This window comes from Gallus gallus, chromosome 2 (assembly GCF_016699485.2).
Source record: "Gallus gallus isolate bGalGal1 chromosome 2, bGalGal1.mat.broiler.GRCg7b, whole genome shotgun sequence".
NCBI classification, from domain to species: Eukaryota; Metazoa; Chordata; class Aves; order Galliformes; family Phasianidae; genus Gallus; species Gallus gallus.
Window position 1 is genome coordinate 73,970,901 of NC_052533.1, and position 21,345 is coordinate 73,992,245.

The 21,345-nt window shown below is 35.5% G+C and overlaps 1 protein-coding gene across 13 annotated transcripts in view; it reads left to right on the top strand.

Annotated features, from left to right (window-relative positions):
* CDH18 (cadherin 18) overlaps positions 1–21,345 on the top strand; it is a 256,820-nt gene that overhangs the window by 109,854 nt on the left and 125,621 nt on the right. For all 13 annotated transcript variants that reach the window (XM_046934446.1, XM_046934453.1, XM_046934455.1 and 10 more), the window contains one exon: positions 16,600–16,894. In XM_046934446.1, the coding sequence (XP_046790402.1) occupies positions 16,600–16,894 (295 nt within the window). The remainder of the gene's footprint in view (positions 1–16,599; positions 16,895–21,345) is intronic.

The following is a 21,345-nucleotide window of genomic DNA, read 5'->3' on the forward strand; positions in this document are numbered from 1 at the left end:
AGGTAAAATAGAAGTTTGGTTTTCTAAAATACTTTTACATCTAAGCAGTACTTCTTAACTTGATCAAGATATCATGTGTGCTATATACACAAATATACATTTTATTTGCCATATCCCTTTCTATAATCTTCCATTCATTGCACAGTTCTGCAGCCAATCAGGCTCCCCAAATTGTCTATTTCATTCTGCAAAACTGATGTGGAACGTATTTCTTTAGAATTGTTTCAGAACAGCATTTGCTTAATTATGAACTAGGCAAGGGGGTATAGAGTGAACAAAGGCAAACAGATGCTACAGGGAGGGATGTCAAGGGGCGGGCGAGCCACAGAATGCAGCCTTCTCTCTCTCAAGCCAGGCACTCCTATACTCACTTATTTGCTCAGGCTGTGACTTAGGAATTCCACTACAACCTGCAAGTCACGATAACTCGGCAATTGGGGTGGAGAATATGTTAATAACTTCTTAGAATCGATTGTAATACCCCCTCCTATTCTAGTTGTAATATCAGAGTAATCTAAGCCTAGTTTCTTGAAACTGTAATATCCCCTCCCGTTCTAATTGTAGTATCAGAATAATCTATGCCTAGTTTCTTAGAATCAATTGTAATATCCCTTCTTGGATATGTATAACTTGTCTCTCTAAATATCCTCAAACTGCTACTTTGCGGTGTGCAAACTAGGAGGGGCAACCCCCCTTGTACCTAACGTGTGTGTGCGCAGCACTGTAATAAAAATATATACCTGCTTTATAACTACCTTGCAGTTTTAAAGTTTGTTTTCCACAAGTCAAAACTTTAGAACACTGCAGACTGAAGTTTAAATTTTCATGTGTCCTTGGCATCACAGTATGTCAGTGCATTCAGTGTGAATGCAGTTGGAGATGGACTTTAAGGAGTAGTCGTGTATGTGGAGCGTAGAAACAGATGGTTGTTGCAGGCTAGGATGTATAGGAGAGTCCAGGGTGAAGGATGGAAGAACAAAAAAAGAGGCAAGGTGGCAGTATCTGAAGCACATATGAATATTCTGGAGTACTTGACAGGGAAAGGCTGATTAGATGATGGCGTTATATACTGAGCTACAGAGTGGGATGGTTGTCTCCTTTGAGTTAATACAACAAATCACCTATTGTTTCTGGGGGGAAAAGAAAAAAGAAAAAAAAAGTAAGAAAAAGTAAAAACAAAAACAGAAAACAACAACAAAGAAAGAGTAATTCCACTGTGAAAACTCTTACAGCTCTTCACATCAGAAAACTTCTACATTTGATCTCCTGAACTTGCAGACACTCTGCAGCTCAGAGCTCAGCTTGACTGACAGGGCACTAGACCTGAACAAGCAACTAGTAAGGCAGCAGGGGTCTAATGTTTTGAGAATCACCTTATCCTTCTCTTCATGACTCAGTGTGAATTAACTTAGTGCCTAAGTGGTATTTCAGCTACATAATGTTTGCAGATGTTGCTGACAGCAGAGTGATTATCACCGGTGAGCTCGACAGGCCTTCAGCCTTGAAATAGGGCACATTTTCTCCTTTTGTTCCTTTTTCTTTCAGTTTGAATTTAGTCTGAAGAAAGACTAACTCTCCTTTTGTAATATCTCTATCCAGATGGCTTGCCATTACCACAAAAGTATCTAAGTAGGGCTGTTATGACATGGCAAGGTGTTGTACACCCATGTCAGTGTGAGCGGTTCCCAGAAATGCCAAGTACTTCAGAAGCAGTAAAGCTATCACATAAGAACTTTATGCTCTTTTCCAGGTCATCTAACAGCAGATACAGGAGTTTATTCCATCTCCCTGCTGCCAACCTCCCCCCACCCCCCCAACCCCTGTTTATTTTTCTTTGCCCCTACTGTCCTGAAAATCTGAAGTCTTCTGAAATTTCAATTTTATACCTTTGTGATGTTACCTAGTAGTTACATATTGCCATTCATTATGTATAAATTATTCATTATAATTATTATAAATCAAAACAAGCATCGTTAAAATCAGTATTTGTTATTGAAACAATCATTCTTTTATCTATGAGGGTTAGTGGTCCAATCCTAAGTCCACCAGTACTGTATTCTGCATTCCATAATTTAAAAGAAAATAATTATGTCAATTAAAGTGATAATGATCCTGAAACCAATTCAGAGAAATAAATACTCTGTCATACAGAACTTAAGGATTTGTGGAATTCAGACTGACAACAGAATTCTTGTAAGGATAAGCACTTAGTATGACTTAAAGAATAAACAAAAAAATACATATTCCTATTTATTTATTTTTAAAATGATAAAAATAAATGCATTTAAAGTGCACTACTTCATTTCCCATTTCTAACTTCATCCATTTCAAGGAAAAATCAGATACAAAATTAGGTAGAACATATAGTTTTGAAGCTAATTTCACACAAAAATGTGATACAAAACATCTGCAGAAACGTTTAATTTGGCTGCTTTTTAGAGTAGTCACAAGCCAATGAAATAAAACTCCTTGAGTGGTAGTATGATTGGAATCTAATTGATCAGTGCCTGATTTTCAGTATGTATTGTTTTTTTTTCTTTGAAGTTACATCAGCTCATAGACATAACTTTCCAATGACAGGTTGAATGTGTCTCGCTGACATTTACTGAGAAGCAGCTTTGAGACAATCTTATTTAGCTTCCCTCATTTCCCCAGTTTCTGTTGTGATGCTGAATGCTTATTCTGTCAGTTTGCTTCTCATGGCTACAAAGGAAATTTTATACAGTCTATATTTGGGCCTAATCAAAGGTTGTTTTCTTTTTTTAATGTTAAATGAAAGGAGGATGGGGGCCCTTTCAGTTTTCCTTCAGAATTTTCTTGAGCGCTCCATTAGAGAATGTGAAATTTACATTTCCAGCATTTTTCTTGGCTTTTATTAGTTTTGAAGATACAAAATTGTTAAGATAAGAAGGAAGATAATTCCAACTAATTGAATAATGTTAAAAATGACCACTTGGGAGAAAAAAAAAAATTGTTCAGCTCTAACCAAAATGAAATTTGCTTTCATGCTGACTAACGAGCAGTCTGCTTTGTTACCATTAACTGATGTTAGGGCCATACTGTACAAGTGGACATAACAACCTACTAGATTACTCCTTATGTAGGATAAATCTGGTTTTAGTAATGCAAGTAACATTTACTTGCTTTAGGATGACTGAGTGAAAGCTTGTACTCAGGAGGTGTTTGAAGTACCAAGCTATAATTTGTTGGGGTTTTTTCCTGAAAATTAATTATGTTTTTAATCTTCCAGAAACATCTTCCTAGTATAAGTTAAACTGAGCTCTGTTATGAAAATGTGTTAATGAAATAACTGTGTATCAAAAAGCACCTCCTTGTACTGCTAGCAATAATTTATTTTACATGCTGAAATTCTAATTATATTCTGAAATTAACTTTTTATAATAATTTTCCTATTATTTTACACATACTGTTTTAAATCATTACTTATACCCACCAGTTTCTTGGCAGACAGAATCACTGGAGATGGTAATGCTATTCTGCCTGAGCATTTTTTTGAGAGGGGAGAATGTGTCAGAGAGTCTCTGAGAAGAAAAATCACTGAAATGTTCATGATAAATGGCACCTGTATTGATATGTCAGCATAGACATAACAGACACCAAGGAGCGGAAGATACTGCCTCAAAGGTTGAATTGTCTGTTTGTGGCATTTCATGTGCTTGGAAAACTGGTGCTGGAGAAAGGTCAGATTTTAACAATTAAGTGATATCAGTGAATGGAGCAGCAGGTCTGCAATCCCTTATATGTAGACAAAGGAAACTCTAATGTTCCTTATTGGAATTAGATATCATGGATATAGGACAGTGCATCGTGATAAACATAATTTTCCTCTCCAGTGTAATGTGCAGAATATATTACTGTTTGTTTTAGTAAATCACTTAAATTCTGGTAAGATTTGTATTTGCTGTTAAATACAATCAAAGTGCAATTGTGAAAAGTATTTCCTAACTCACTTTTTTAGTGCTAAGTTCAAGATAATTTAGATTAGATACATCTATCCTGCAGACAAATGAAAGAAATTTGAATATCGAGTATGTGTAACTTTACACTAGATACTAAGGAACATATATTTTCAGTGAGAATTGTAGTACTTAGAGTAGAAGTTTTTATTTAACTTTTAAAAATTCATATATCTAAAGCTGCAGTTCTTCAGCACACTTTCCACGTTTTTGAACACATAAGGGAGTTTTTATATAAAAAAAATATTGCTCATATATTTGTCAATGGTTTACAGGCTGTTTTCAGCCTGGTTCTGTGACTAATGGGGTGGGGGGACCCACAGACACATGCTGAGGGAGAGGGGGAAAGGGGAAAAGGGGAAAGGGTAGGGAGATGGGCCTAAAAACGAAACAGCAGCAGTGAGCTAAGGGAGAAAACTAATTTGCTAAATATAACAGAATGCAAGATAACACAATATAATACAATATAATTGGAACTCAGGCTAATAAATCAAATCAAATGAGAGAGAGAGCATCCAGAACGGAGGGCCTTACTCTAATGCTGAAGGCAAGATGGCTAGGGAGCACGCACCTCAGAGACAAGAAGGGAACTGTCTCATGACTTGCAAACAGTTTTATCTCTCCCTCTAAACAGAAAACAGAAACAAGTACCTGGAAATATGGACAATCCACAGAACTGGATCATTAACTCTTTAACTCCCAGTGCTCTACATGATGTTATGATGTGGAACACTGATAACAAAAAATCATAAAACCATGACAATATGTTGGACATACATATTTTACATCATGTATGAATACCTGATTTATGTTTGTAGATTCTTCTTATATGTCCCAATATACACAGATAAGACTACAGCTGATTTTAGAAACAGACATTTAATGGATTCAACACCAGAACAATTAAACATATAAGACAGGAACACAGGAACAATTAAGAATATTTGGAATCTCTATATATAATTTTCTGGAAATGTAGAAGGCTTTGTCTTTCTGACTGTTGTTGCAGAAGTTGAGCATCATTCTTTTTCTCATTAAATATCATTGTAAAAGCATACTTGTAAAAGCATAGTCGTCTCTGTAAAACTGTGACTACTTTGTCACTTTTGTTGCATTCATTACATGACTTTCATCTGTGGAGAAGGGCTAGTGTTAAATGGGTGTTGTGAATACTGATACTTCTCTGAATTATCCAACAGAGGTGTCAAAAGCAGTGTACTTGCTATTCTGTGTTATCAACAGATGTGGTGATAAGTGACCTTTTAAAGAAACTTGTGGAAAAATGTCCTTGTCATGACAATACAGGGCTCTATTCCTATGTCATGTGGTACTTTTTGCTTCCAGTGAAAAGCAAGAGTACAATGTTGTAGGGAAAGGAAAAATGACAGGAAAAAGGAAGGTGTGAAAGGAAAAAAAAAAAAAAAAAAAAAGTTATCTTTTATAGGAGATGTAAAAGAAAAGCTTGTGAAACTTATGAAGGAAACTCTGTAAATAAGCAAGTTTGTTTCTTACAAATCTGAGTTCCACCCAGTAAGAATACAAGCTGCTAAAGAGACAAATGGCATTCTGGACTCAGAACCAAAACATTCCTTAAAGCATTAAATACTGCAAAGGCAGTGAATCAGTATTCCAGATCATCAATATTCTGATTGTACTGTCATACCACATTTCAATATTTAAATATTATATAACAAATATAGCAATATAGAGCAAATAAAATGACAAAACAGTTAAAGATACATGCATTTCTTTTGCCTGGAAAAGTGCTTTAGCATTAATTTATAAGTAGCTCACAAAAATGTGAATGAATTCCTTTTGAAACAATGATCTTCGCAGTTCTTGGCAATATGTGGTAGTGTGTTCTTTTCCATTTCTTGAGAATGAAATAACTTTTTCACTTGAAATAGAAGCCATTGGACAGTAGCTGACCTGTTTTCTTTCCACAGTCTTTCCAATTTCTCAGCAAATTACCTTCAAAGACTTCAAAACCAAAAATGTGTGAAAGATATTTGGAAGTACAGGATAAAAGGAAGCTGGTAAATTAATTATCTCTCCTTGAACTTTCCCACATAATATTTTTTCTCTAATCAAACTCTGTAATTGAGTAAGTAATCAAGATGCTAACATAAAATTTTCTCTAGCTAGGTTTACACAGCTGACAAATACTACATCAGAAAATCACATGTTTATATCTATCTTCACAATATTATTTTGGAAAAGCAAAAGAGTAAAAAGTGATTTCGAATATCACATAGATGCACTGCAGTTATTTTTTCACAGCTCGGAATCGAATATACTGTTCTAAGATCATTCAGAGTGAATTTTATTTGCTGTAGCACTGTCAGACAAACAAGCAACCAAGCAAATTAATCATACTTTCTGTAAGAGTTTTAGTACTCTTACAGCTTTCAGCTCCAGTGAGCTATTTTCATCCCTCTCAGTTAATATCAGGAGGAATTATTCAGAGTAAGATATCACATAATATAGAACTAATTAATCAGGGTTTTGGGGAAGTCATAATTCTTTTTCTTTTGGAAAAGTCTGAAATAATCCACAAGTTGGCATTCCTGTTCACTGAGGGCATATATGTATTGTCTTTTGGAAGACATTTTTACAGTAGGTGTATTCCCCTTTTTCCCTCCGTACTACATACGGAATGGAAAAGCAGAGTTTAATTCTCTCTTTGTGCATATAAAGAGAAAAAAGAATGTACTGCAGTCATAGTAGCTTGACTGGGAAAGCACCAGAAATGAGGGTCAAGAGCATGTAGAAAGTCTGCAGAAACAGTATGTGGAATCAGGAACTGCGTATTTACTCCATAATTATTTCAAATGTTCTACATTTTTTTTCAGTGAAATAATAGCTTTTAATTGCTTTGTTGACGTTCCAGACTTTAGCATCTTGTGGTGTTTTCAAAGAATATATGTACTTAACTTTTTTTTCTAACCTTGACTTTTGCATTGTCTTAAGCAAACAATTTATTGTATAACAGTGACTTTACTTCTCCAGGTAAAGATATTTATGATATCGGCACCCATTTTTGCAGTGTTGAGGTTGTAGTTGTTTGCATCTGTGATTGTGTATTGTTCTTTATGGTAAAATGTAATACTCGTTGTAAAATGAGTTTTGGTGACAGTGGATGAGGAGATACTGAAAACTTGAAGATCAGGGCAATTTTCTGTATTTGCCTAGAGTGCATGAGTTTCCTATGCTGCTTTGTGGCATGTGATGTCGGAAGTAACAAAAAGAAATGTACATTGCCAGAACAGAATGCTGTGAAGTAATATAGCATTGAATCAGGCATTAATTAGTTGTTCATATTCATTGAAGAGAGACTTTTGGCTACCAAAAAAACAGAAGAAATCCATCCTAGATTTTGAGAACTACTTGACTGAATGTAACAGTGAAGTATTCATTTGAAGTCTAACTTTCATCTCTTGGCATTTAATGGACTTTTCTATAGATGATGCTTTCTTGATGGCATGGGAAAGTTTCTAACTGTTCTGAAATTCTGAAGTCCTCGAGGAATATTTCTATAGCTTTATGAATTCATCCCTTTTGCTTTCTCTGAGCATTGTAGTGTTCAGTATTGCCAATATATCACAGCTGGATAAATAGGAGTTTGTTTGGGGCTTTTTCTATCTGATATGTGTTTATTCCTGGGTAAATACTGTAGTTCAGATTACTCATCTGTGAAACATGGATGATTATACTTGCATTTCAATGAGACTTTGAGATCTAAAAATTAAAAGTTCTACAACAAGAGGCTATTGCTTAGAAGGAAAGAAGGGCAATATGCTACGAGAGGGACAGCCACTTATTTTACAGTCATACATAGTTGCCATTGTACCTGAACACTGCTGTTGATGAATGTTCCATAGGTTAAATGCAGTACGTCTCCAATCTGAAACAATTATCCTGTCTATAGAGCAGAACTGGGGAATGAAGAGTCATGTTTTGTTATCTGTTTAATAATGGCGGTTTTATTTTCAAGTAAGACCCAAACAAAAAGACCCACAAAAAGATGTGTTTTAGTAGCTGTTCAAAGAGCTGCAGTCATTTAGCCCTGGGACCTGCAAACAAGTATGTTCACATAATTATAACATGCTTTTTAGTAGTCTTTGGTTAGCGTGTTCTGCAAAAAGGATGTCTGTTTAGCTTTTTAAAACCTATGAAATAAATACATAATACAGTAAATACATATTGCAGTCCTATTTTATTGCAAAAAAATATTTCTATGTCCATCATTTTATTAATCCAAATAAAAGATGTCTGAAATAAAAGTCTGAAACACTGCTATAGAGAGAGTTCGTGTGAATACTTTAGCAGAGTTGAATTATTTTTCTTATACAAGTGCAATTTCAGATTCTATTTTTCCTAAAATACATAGTGTTCTTTGAAAACATAACAGTTTTATACATAAATACGTATTGTGTTGTTTGAAGATTCTATTTTCTATTTTCTATTTTTCTTGTCATTCAGTACAGTTGTCCTTTGGTACAGAGAGAAAATAGAAGCTAATATTGACCACTTGTGCCAGCTTTAGTACGCCTGCTGTTATTTCAGATGTTTGCTTATATACATGTGTACTTTCACCATTACTCAGCCAACTCTCCCCCCATAATTACCCCCAAAAATGTAGCAGCAAGACTTCAGAACTGCAGAATAGATGTTTGTGTTCTGTAGCGTTGTACTGTGAAGTTAATACTGGTTTTGTTATTTTTTTCCTGGATGATTGCAATGCATTTTTTTTTTCTATGTCAGAAAACCTATTCAGCAGATGGAGGCAGTTGCAGTTCAGTATTCATTTCTTCCTCTGTTTTGCAAGGGTGTGGAATAGCTTCTTCTGAATTCGTGGACACTGGTATGGATTATACAGTTATCTCCAGGGCTAATGATTCCCCCTGAGAATTCCATCAAAAGGTGTGACATTGCCCAGAGCAGTATATTTCATTAAAATATATCTTCTAGCTCAAACCAAAGGAAGCAAGTCTGTGGCAAATCTGAGGATGCCTTTACTGCAGACACTTAATGAAAATTTCAGTAGTATCAGCTAGACTCTTGTTTTGCAGTATGCACCAATCAGAATAATTTTGTATGCATATTTTACTAGTGCTATGTTATTGTATGAATTGTTTTAAATTACATGTTGTGTCTACATAAACATCAAAGGAAGTTAACCTGATGGCTCTTCGTACTACAAGATTAAAATATTTTTTTTTCAGTGTGTTTAGTATTATGCCATCAATTCTTTACACATCTCTGCATTTTTATATTATTAATGAGTGTTGCATGACAGAAGTAAAGTAACAGGCTTACATTTTGTGTGTGTGTGTGTGTGCGTGTGTGTGTATTCTCCTGTCCCTTGTTAGAAGATCAGAGCTCATGTTGTTTGTGCATAATTTTGTTATTCCTCTGGGTAGGGCAAGCACTGGTAGACTTCCCTGGTAGTATTGTGCTGGGGCCCTCTTAGTATTTGGTTAAACTGATTGGCAGTGACAACAAACTTGAGAATGGGGAGTTTTCCTGCTCTTCGTGAAAGAATGTGCTCCTCACAAAACAGAAAACAAAAAATTATTAAAAAATAATAAAAATTAATCATAATAAATATTTATATTTGTACTGTGGAAATAAAACCAATATTTTTTCACTGTTGTGAAATGTCACGGAATAGCTAAATTTATCTTCTGCTTTTTTTTTTTTTTTTTTTTCTTATTCAAAATAATAACTTCAGCTCTAAGCTATTTTCAGTCAGCTGAATTCCTTTCCCTTCACTACAGCCACATTCATACGTGCAGGTACTTTGATGTCCATCATATCTTTTTAAGTCTTTGCTTCCCAGTAAAGTGAAGCAATAAATGCTTAGACAGAATGGTAGGGGATTTCTTCAACACTGCTTTTCTTAAAATAAGGTAGTATGAGCTGCCAGGATAGCTGTCCCTTTTCTTACTGTTTTATTCTGCCCCCCTCCCCCCCACCCCATCCCCCCCCGCTTTTATAAAGCAGTTTGAGATGAGAGAAATTAGTAGGGAGAAGGTCTATTTTTTTCTCTTGTTTTCAGTTAAAATTGTTCAGTAGTTTTGAGAAGTGCAGAATGACTGTAGTCAGGATACTAAGTTGAAGGGATTTCCTGATTTGAACTAAAACTCATGAGAGACAGGCAAGGGAGAGAGACTGTGATTAAATCCTTCTGCAAAAGAGAGAACTGGCGATTTGAGGAAAAGGAATGGAAATTATCATCTTCCTCTGTCCTCCATGGGCTCAGTTATTTGTAATCCACAGCCAAGCAGTGATATGGCCCAGCTTTGTAACCTTGTACTGTTGAAGAAATCAGCAAGTTGTGAAGGATTGTGAGGAGGACTGTAGAACTACACAAGTTAAAGAGGGCAAAACTGTAGTTGTAGGGTTATTGAGCCAGGGACTGCTAGTAGTTCAATGATCTGAGAAGAAAAGAGACATTTTGTAAAAACAAACAAACAAACAAAAAACATTAGGGTGGGAAAATAAATGGGAGGTGTGATAAAGATTGTAACTCATCAAATATTCATTCCAGAGAGTAGCTGAAGTTGATTCTTCTCATTCTGAGTGATACTTGATGCTTTGTGGTTATTTTTTCAGCGCTGGAGTGTACCGATACCTAGCCTAGTAGTTTATTAAATCCTACATATCTTTTGGATGTTAGCCACCAAATAACTGATTTATACTGTTAAGGTGTATTTGCTAACCTTGTAGAATCTCTTTCTACAAACAAAGGTAACCCAGGGTGGAGGGTTACAGTCTATTTGAACAAAGAAATGCAAAAATTAAAACTAGTTTAGATAGGGGTAAAGGAAGCCAAGGACCAGATATAAAGCCATAGAAAAGCACTAGGAGAAATTAAATTAAAAATAATAATAAAATAGAATCATAGAATCATAGAATGACCTGGTTTGGAAAGGACCACAATGATCATCTAGTTTCAACCCCCTTGCTATGTGCAGGGTCACCAACTGCTAGACCAGGCTTCCCAGAGCCACATCCAGGCTGACTTTGAATGCCTCCAGGGATGGGGCATTCACAACTCCTTGGGCAACCTGTTCCAGTGTGTCACCACCCTCTCTGTGAAAAACTTCCTCCTAATGTCTAACCTAAATCTCCCCTGTCTCAGTTTGAAACCATTCCCCCTTGTCCTATCACTATCCACCCTTGTAAACAGTCATTCTCCCTCATGTTTATAGGCTCCCTTCAAATACTGGAAGGCCACAATAAGGTCTCCCCATAGCCTTCTCTTTTACAAACTAAACAAGCCCAGTTCCCTCAAGTGGGTATGGAGCATGTAATAAGTGAGGTTGGCAGAGGGATAGAGGCTGAGTTACATGCAACGTGAAGAGAGAGACTGCTAGGTTTAGAAAGAGTATGTGCTTAGGTGAATGAGAATTGGCTGGAAACTGAGAGGGGAAGATGAGACAGAGGAATCTGTAATCAATAGAGTATATTCTCCTCTGGAGTATAAAATTAAATTCAGTCTTCCTAAGTTTCATCATTGCATTTCTCTTTGCAAAAGTCTGTGAATCTCTGGCAGTGAGTCAGTGTCTTCTAGATAAGGCACCATGTAACCAGTCAGTGTCATTACCAGAACTCAGGTTTTGATTTTGGAATTATGTGCATATTATTCTTGTTGTTTATTGTTTGTCAACAGTAAGTTTTAAGTTAATGCATGCAGTCACTTCAAAATAATCTATATGTATGTATGCATAACCATTTTTCCCCTGTTTAATTCCATTAGATTAGTGTAACAGTTCTTGATTTTCAAATGAGCTTCAGATTTCAATTTAGCATGCTTTTGAGAATCTCTTCATAATACTTCATTTTCAACAGAACAGCATGCATCTTATATCCAGGTCCAAGATTTTATTGGTAGTCCAGTTAAAATACTGCAAAATTCATTACTAGTCCACCTAAAATCCCACCCACACAACACATCAAGAATCAGAATTATTCTATTAAAGCAAAGGAAAGCAGTTCTACAATTAAATCACTAATAAACAGACTCTTAGTCAGATTTCTTCTTCGTTATTCTGATCATGCCTGCTTTCTAATTGCCACTTTTCTTCCTCATGCAAGCAAAGGAGAGCATGATAATGGGTGGGAGTTTCTAGCATACTATATCCCACCAAGTAGGATGTCATTTTCCTACTTAGTTTTTGGATTGGTTTGGGGTTATTTTTATAGTTCTCATCTGTATGCTTCTTTCCTATTGATCCCCATTTCTATACTGTTCACTAGTTTCTGCTTACTTATAGTCATTTTTTTGGCTTTTGAAAAATACTTAAAGGCAAACCTCTTGAAGTATATTGTCAGTAAGAATTAGATAAACCAATTCTGTAAAAATGTATGAAGATTAAGGGTGGTGAGCTTGGCCTTTAGTTAAACCATAGACACCTGAACATTTGGGTCTGCAGTTTAGCAATTAATTGCAGTGGTAATATTGTATTAACAGGGCAACAAGCCTACAGTGTCTTCATTCATTTTAAAGGTGCCAATATGCAAATGTAGCAAATTACATCTATTTAAAGATTTGTAGTATTAGAGTTAATATAAAAATATAAAGAGAACGATTAACTGAAATGTTTGTTAGATCTCTTCAAATGATGCCTTTAGAAAATGCTATTTTTCTGCCATTTGTGAAGAAATACTGAAGGAAAGGAAAGTATTCAATTAGACTTATGGAAGAGAAATGTTTAAGTCTTAAGAAAACAAGGACACCTTGCTTGCTGCTCTGCTAAATCAGTCACACACTGCTGATACAGGCTAGTTAAAGATTGAGGAACCGTCATAAATCATCCTGAAGCCAACTTGTTATTAAATATGTCAAGAAGTGGAGCTCACTGAGTTGATAAAGGTGACATTCCAGATATGCTCTTCAGCAAGTATTTTCAGTTTCTTCAATTCAGAGAAGTAAAGATGGAAATAAGACCCAACAGGGGATGAAAAATAAATACCTTCTGGTTTCTTCTGGTCTGGGTAAATTCAGAATATTTAATGTACATATTCTCATTAGGAATATGCCATAATAAGCAATGATAAGTAACATTTCCAGAAGCCACTACATCTCTTAGAATACAAACTGCCTTTCATAAGAAATTCTGGACTCTGCACAGACTGGATGTTGGTGGATTGGAGGTGGTGCTGTCAGAGCAGCAGAGCAAGAAAACACCCAGCAGCCAGAATGTGGGGTATCGCTGGGTGGGCCAGGCATGCTCCAGGGTACTTGGATAACCCCAGCCAAACACCTCCCTGGGGACAGGGAGAGACCAAGGCTGGGCCACAGGCTTGTGAGTGAGCCTGGCTGCGTGCGGACCATGGACAGATAGGGCAGGACTGTGACAAGATGGGTTCCAGGCCCGCTGCAGCCTCATTGGGGCTGGCATGTGGGCTTGGGCCTGAACAGGGACAGATGAGTCTGGTGGTGTTAGTCTCCAAGATGTGTTAGTCTCTACTGGTTAACTGCTGGTTTGTAAGATCACTGTAGAACAGATCTAAGGTGTGAATGCTTTAAGAAGCAAGTTGAACCTACTTCAGAAGGGGAAAAAAAAACTGCTTTCAGCAGCAGTTTAAAAGTTGTAATCAAATATCAGTAAATAAGAGTTGTATTGTAATTGTTTGACATATCACTCGTGTTTCTTTTCAATGATGTTCATTTTTCCTCTCCACATTATGAGTAATCGTGTTTCAGTCTGAGATGTGTTTGTATTTCTTCTTTAATTAGGAGACTCTTGCAATGTTCCAACTTTCTAGCTCTGACTCTGTTTAGCAGAAATGCTAAGTCACAGCCTGACCCAGTGTTTGAGCACCTGGTGGGAAGGCAGAGCCAGGACAAGGGAGCTCAACTGCATGCAATGCGCCTGAGTGACTGGAAGGGGTGGAGCCAAGGTCCACCCCTTACCAGCACTTATTTAAGGGTTGGCAGTGAAGGCGAGGGTATCTTGCTAGAGATTCCTGTCTATCCTTATATCCTTTACCCTTGGGCTTTCCAAGGGTAAAGCTTCTTTCTTTTGGTTCTGGGTCTATGGCTGCTGTATTTGAGCTTTTCCTTGCTTTCTGCAGCCTAGGACTTTACTACTATGCTATCATTGTCATGCTTTCCATTGAAAAAACACCGCTATATCTTCTGTTTGACTGAGCTATTTATTTGCATTAGTGAAGTGCATTAGTGTCTCATCCTCTAGTGTGCACGTGCTCCTGTGGTAGCCATTGATAGACATGGTGGCATCTCCTGGAAACAAAATGTCCACATGCTTTCCAGGAGTCTGGAGTAAGATGTCTTCCCTATGGTCACACAAGTGATGTCTGAACTGATGAACAGAACATGGTACACTGACTCTGTGTTCCTTTGCAGTTTCCACCTGTCAAACTAGTTTGACAGCAGTTGCAAATAGAGGGAGTCCACAGTCATACAGCTAGGATTTTGCTCCCTTGCTGTCTTTTTCACGCTCTGAAACTAATGCTATTTATTTATTCATTTTTATTTGTTAGGTGGCCTTTTTAAGGCGAATGTTAACTTTTTCTAATATGAATACTTAAGAATACTTTTATTGAAAAGGAGCCTGCTACAAGGGAGATAATTCTATTTTTTCTGAAAATCAGAATATTACAATTAACCAGAACCTGGATACCAAAATACCTTCTATTCTTGGCTTTAATAAGTCTCTTCAGAGATCATTTTGGTTTTCTATGAAGTTTGAGTTTCTGGCATTTTAATTTGAGAACATTACTCAATATACATAGAACGTAGTAGTACTCCGAAGATAATAAGAGATGTAACTGGAATTTTGTTTATCACTACTCAAACGGAAAGGTGTAAAATTGTCCTGCTGTCCTTTAAATGCAAAGCTAAGCAAACAGACCTTTCCTCTGTTGGTTTTGTTGTGGGTTTTGTTGTTGTTGTTGTTGTTGTTTGTTTCTTTGTTTTTTTGAATAAAATAGGTCCACAATGGTGACACTGGTTTGTTTTGGTTACTCAGTTGGGTCCTCTTGTGACTCTGATGAAAATAAGGTTAATGGACTGAAGATAGGCTAAAGTTTATATCTACTGATTTCTTACTTTTACTAGATGTTTCCTTTAGCTTTACCCTGTGCAGCCTATTAGAGGACAACATATAAAATTTGTCACCCTAATTCTGTATTTTAATACAGACAAGATGGAGAATGTCATCAAGCCTCATATGCTTATTCCTCTTACAAATAGCAAGTTTGTTCATTTTAAATTCAAGACAAAGACCTGACAAAAAAAGATACAAGAAAGGAGTGAGAAAACAGCAGCATCTCTGTATGTTATTATTTGTTTGAACCTCCAGAAGTTTTACTTTTTTCTCTATTCATAGTTTATGATCTATTCCTTTAGAGAAAGGAATCTGGGAATTGACACCTTGTGCAGCATTAATTGTTAATAGTAATCGGCATTCTGTTTGTGCTTGATTCAGATTGCGTGTAGTAAGTTAGTAATGCTACTTTACAGATACTGGGAGATAGTAAGGACTATCTTAAAAGAATAAGAATGAGTTCTTAAAATCACAAAGTTTCCCTTCTGGTTTAACAGCTCTGTATATCTGCACAATAGCTGAGACTACTCATTTCAGGATTATCCCTTTGTTCTTATTGTATATCTTAATAAATACATTTTGTCCTCAAAACAGTTTTGTATTAAAAAAAAAAAAAAAAAAAAAACACAAACAAAATGCAAAGACTAAAGAAGAAAAAAAAGCCTAGGAAAAAAAATCATTCTTCAGTCCTAGAGAATGCATTCACTTTGCATCTAAATAGACAATTAATTGGAGTCAAGTTAGAAGCACTGAGCTGAATGGATGACTGTTTTTTTTTTATGATCTGTTAATGTATCGAGGTAGTTAGTGATTTTCCAGGGTTTTTCAGTAAATTATAAGCTTTGTTCTACTTGAGGAGTGGTGTATTGTACTTTACATATATTTTTGTAGCACAGAGTATGCACTAGGAACAATGCAAATGGCAGAATTATCAGTCAAAGTTTATTATTTCATTGTATATAGTTTAAATGCATGCAAATGAGGCAGAAAGGGAAATAAATAGCTACGTTTTGTGGAGGGGTAGAGAAATCCTGGACGGACACCTGTTTCTGACATTTGACACTGTAGAAAGTGATGCTGTCCTTGGGCCATAGGAGATTGTAACTCAGTCCCATCACCTATACTGTCATTCGAGCATACTTAATCCTCAGTGTGACTGCTTCAGACTTAGTGCTCAGGGCTGTATTTCTAGCAGTGAGTGCTTTAAGGTAGCTACTTAAAGGATTAAAACCAAACCAAAATAAAATAAAAAATATCTCATTTACTAGAATGTTATTGATTCAGGGAACTTTCCTACAATGAACATAGAACTTCAGAAGTCTCAAAGAAAAAAGTGAACTATGCTGGCTTGGAAATGACCCTGAGTAAAATGATTATCTTGTCAGAAATAGTGCATGAAGAATTATAGAAAGAGTTGAGAAGGTTAAAAACGAAGCAAAACAGTGTTAACAGTAATGTTATAATTTTTATATCTTTTGTACAATAACCTTTCATGAAACTTAAGTCATTTTATGTGATTTTTATGTGTGTATATTCTACAGCTGCACTCCAATTCCGACAAAGGTGATGGATCAGTCAAATATATTCTTACTGGAGAAGGAGCAGGAACTATATTTATTATTGATGACACGACGGGAGACATCCATTCAACCAAAAGCCTAGATCGAGAACAGAAGACACATTATGTGCTTCATGCCCAAGCTATTGATAGAAGGACAAACAAGCCACTTGAGCCTGAATCTGAATTCATTATCAAAGTACAGGATATCAATGACAATGCACCAAAATTTACAGATGGACCATACATTGTTACTGTGCCAGAGATGTCTGAAATGGGTAAGGAAAACAAGTTACTCTATTCAGCAGTCTTAACAAAGAGGAAAAGCCACATGGTGTTTGACAATGTTACGATGATGTATTGTATCATGGGCTGTATGTGAAAAATATTACATTTGAGGTGATAAGAAGACACCAAATGGAATCCTGTACATTACTAATGATTTTCATATTGAGAAAACAGTACACATACATGCTGACTGTAAAGGAGAGTCACCCTCTTTCTTGAATGGTTTACAATACATGCTCCATTGCACTCCTAGGCAAGCTGCAGTTTGCATTCTAGAAACAAGATATATTTGTATATCCTTATTCAGCTACACTGTTTATTTCATTATTTTATGCTTACAAAAGCAGTATATGCGATCCACCGAATTAAACAAATCCAAAGGAACAGTAGTTCACTAGATGAACATGCACTTTACCCTGCCCATAAAAATATCTATGCACTCCATCTAAGAAACTAGCTTAGAGTCCAAGATGTGTCAGATGTCTAACATTCCCAACTATATATATGTATATATATGCTCTTCTCTCTTTGCTGATTGTCAGATAAGCAGATAATAGGTTTTAAACTTCTGCAGAGTACAGTTATGAAGTCAAAAAGGGAAAAATACCCAAATAAATGTAGTTGCTCAACTCTTACAACAATATTCATTACTACACACAAACATTACTATTGTCACTGAATCTTAATGCTTTGCAGCCATTTGGTCACTTTGAATGGCAATGATGATTCATATGAGTAGCTCAGAAAATAACAAAAATAGTTTGTTTCAGACTTGAAAGTCAGATGCTTTGTCTTGTAGATGTTATTTTAGATGGGAGAGTACCTTGTGCAATTTTCCAAGTGTATGTAAGTGAAAATAATTTTAAACTAGGGATCTGCATTTAATTCATATTCTCTGGTACCAGATGACATTATTATGCTGAGTTCAGACATACCTTACTATGTATAGTAAGAGAGGCTTAATCTATGTATGTAAGGAGACCAGTTTCACAGTATACGAAGAAATATATGGAGAGACTAAATGGGTTAAAATTCTGACCTACATTACAGATATGTAAAATAGTACATTCCACATCTACGTTTCTTTTCTTTCATATACAGGTGAACTGTGGCATTTGATTCATTTGCAGACATGTAGTAATCCAATCCTAGAAAGACCGAAATGTATTAAATATTATTTCTGAGCCATTGAGTTCAGTTTTGTGACAGTTTAGAGACAGACTGATTTCTAAATCAGTAGATTCTTTGTTGACCGGAGTGACGTTAATTTTGGATAGAATACAGTAGATAATGTTCTTTTCTAACTCTCATGTAAGATCAGACTGTTAAATGAACTTTGAAGTTCACCAAATATCATGTATCAAAAGTATATAAAATTTTCCCTTCTCACTTTCTTCTTGCTTTCATTACTGCCACTTTGTTCTTTCTGTCACTTCTACTTCCCTGAAATGTGGGAATAATTCCTTGATTTTCTTCTTAAAATGTCCTCTATATATGATGTTCTGAAAAATACAAACGTCTCTGCATGATAATTGACTTAATCTAACATTTCATTCTTCATAGTTTCTTGTAACATTTTTATCCTTTTCCAGTCCTCTTCCCAAGTCCTCCCACTCTGTATGCTATTTCAGATGTGTGCTCTCAGCCACGGATAATTCTGAACCTTTTCTTCCTGCAGTCCTTCTTACAACAAGAATGTATAAAAGGAGAAACAGCTTCCTTTGGTCTCCTTTTATTTCCTTCTCTCTTATTATTATTCCTATATTGGCTTTTAACTTCCCTTTTTATGAATTTTCTTCTTTGAACAGTGAGTTTCCTTTCTGTCTTCTCTTTTCTCAAGTTTCCTTTGTCTTTAAAGAAGACAATTTAAATTAATTGAATATTTTCTTCCTTGTTTGTGGAAGACTTATATTTACTGGATGGGAGGACAGAGGAGAAAGTAAGTCAATGATATCCTCCAAGTCAAGAGCAACCAATATTATTTTCTGTATGTACTTTTTTATCTCAAAATATATCATTAATATATAGATGTTAGTCATAATTTTGTAGTCATCTGAATCTAAGTATTACAGTACAACTTTTCCAGAGAGTAATTGTAATAATTAGCCTATGATGACATTTTGGGTTATAAAGCAGAGTGGATTATGATAAACCAAGGAAGTTTTAATGATAGAGCATTAATGTTATGTTTTATAAATTAAATACTTAACTGGTTGTACCTGAGGTCAACAACCTGTTCCACAGAACTTCCCTGTGGTGTGAATAAAGCAGAGTTTTCATATCATTCCATACAGGCAATCTGCTGTAGGCATACATTATATTTTCTTTGCAAATTTTTTATCATTCTTTTCCATTTACTCACTTTTTGTGTTTATTGCGTATTGTAAACAAGTTTTTGCTTGCAGTCTCTGGAAGAATAATTCTATTTGGGCTTCCATAGCATATATTCTTTCTGTCAAATAATAGAGATTCATCCTTATGCCATTTTCATTTGGTCTATAATTAGCTTGAGTTTTAACATTTAGCTGTGGATTCTCTATGTGACTTAACACCTTATTATTTTATTAATTCCTAGGGAATTGTCAGTACTTTAAAAAGCCGTTCCATTTTTATTTAAGTGGACTTGTTACAGAGATGGTAAAACTGAAGACTCTTTACAATATTCATGCAAAGTGGTGGATGATATTTTTCATTTCCGCTATGCTGCTTAGTTTCTGCGGCAGGTTCCTGTCTATCCTCAAGAAGTTATCTGATATTTTTCCCCCAAGCTGTAACTTTTTCTTTTTCTTTCTTGATCTGCTTTTAATAGGTGTAGAACCTTTAAGGCTTTTCATTTTTAAGTCACTGACAAGAAAGTACAGTGAAGTTCTGTTAAACTATTTGCCAAATATTAGATCATAATATTCATGGTTGCAGAAGAATCAACATATTGTTTATGCTTTTTCTGCAGCACTGAAAGAGCTGAAAAAAACCCGCACCTATTCCTTGCCTTCACTGAACTTCTTTTCTAAATGCTGGTTGAGGAGCCAATGTTCTATCTGAAATGATGACTTCTACCATGACAGCTACAACTGCATTCCATTTTACAGTTTATGAGTGCTGATTATCTAAATGTAAAAGAAAATAGAATCATTTTCAGTCAGTAGTAGCCTTCCGTATCTGCTCATTTCTACGTGGCTTCAAAATAATGAAATATTGCATATTAACTTTTCTAGTGTTGAGTTCTTGCATAAGAAGGGTATTCCCAATACATCCTACTTAAGCAATTAATAGTCACACTGGGCAGTTCTGTACTTCTTCCCAGGTTATTATAATGTGGGATAGTCATAATTCCAGCTAATTTGGAAGGCATTGTTCACGTGCTCATAAATATGATTTGCGTGAGAAATGTTCATCTTTTTGTGGGTTTGATTTTTGTCTTCTAATAAAGATAGCTGACTTAAAAATATGGAGATTTTTTTTACAGTATGATCTTGGATCAGTTTTGTAGTCACTGGATTCCAAGTGTTCATTTTCTTAATTTTTATTAAGATTTAATTTTCATTTTCTTATCATTTTTATAATATAGGGTGAAACTAAAGCATGTTGTATTGGTTTGTTTCTGATTTAATACTAGCTTAGGAATTAGTTTAGTTAGGCAGGAAATCCCTGTGTTCATTAAACTTCACCTTATTTTCTCTTCTTTGACTTTTTTTCAATATTGATCCATTTGAGTTTTTAACACTAGAGCAAACTATGGGAAGTCATGCATACAGATTTGCATTCTCAACAGACATGTTTTATTGAACTACTTCATTAAACATTAAAAATTTGTCTTCAGAGAGACAGGTTGAAGTATTCCCTTCAGCTTTTCCTTGACATATAAACATTTTTATTGTTAAGATAATAACAAAAACAAGAACAAACAAATTTGATATAAAACTACAATTTATTTCCCAAATAGAATGATTGTTATTTCTGATAACAAACAAAAAGGCAGAATTAACAGAGTGGCGCTCAGAGCATGCAGATGTATTGTACAGTATAAAACATTAGCTAAGACGATGGAATTCCCAATATGTAATCTCTAAACTGTGGGGGGAAATCATGTGGAATGGTAGTTATACTCTGAATAAGCAGAGCTTCCACTTTGGGGAAAAGAAGTCTTTTTCACTGCCTAAGTGGAGCGTCGGAATGCTTTTGTGGCAGAATTTTTGAGTTTTCTTTGACAGGCACTTTCACAGTACGTTAGTGAACAAAGTATGGAAGGTATGCCTCTGGGTCCAATGTTCATATCTATTCTGAAGTCTCCAGGGAAATTAGATGTGTGGGTTTTTTTGTTGTTGTTGTTTTTGTTTTTCTTTTCTTCATTATTTTCTTCAGAATATTTAACATTAAAAATGGCATCTCAGTTGTAATGTATTCTTTTCCATCTAAATTGTTCACTGCACCTAGTTTGTAC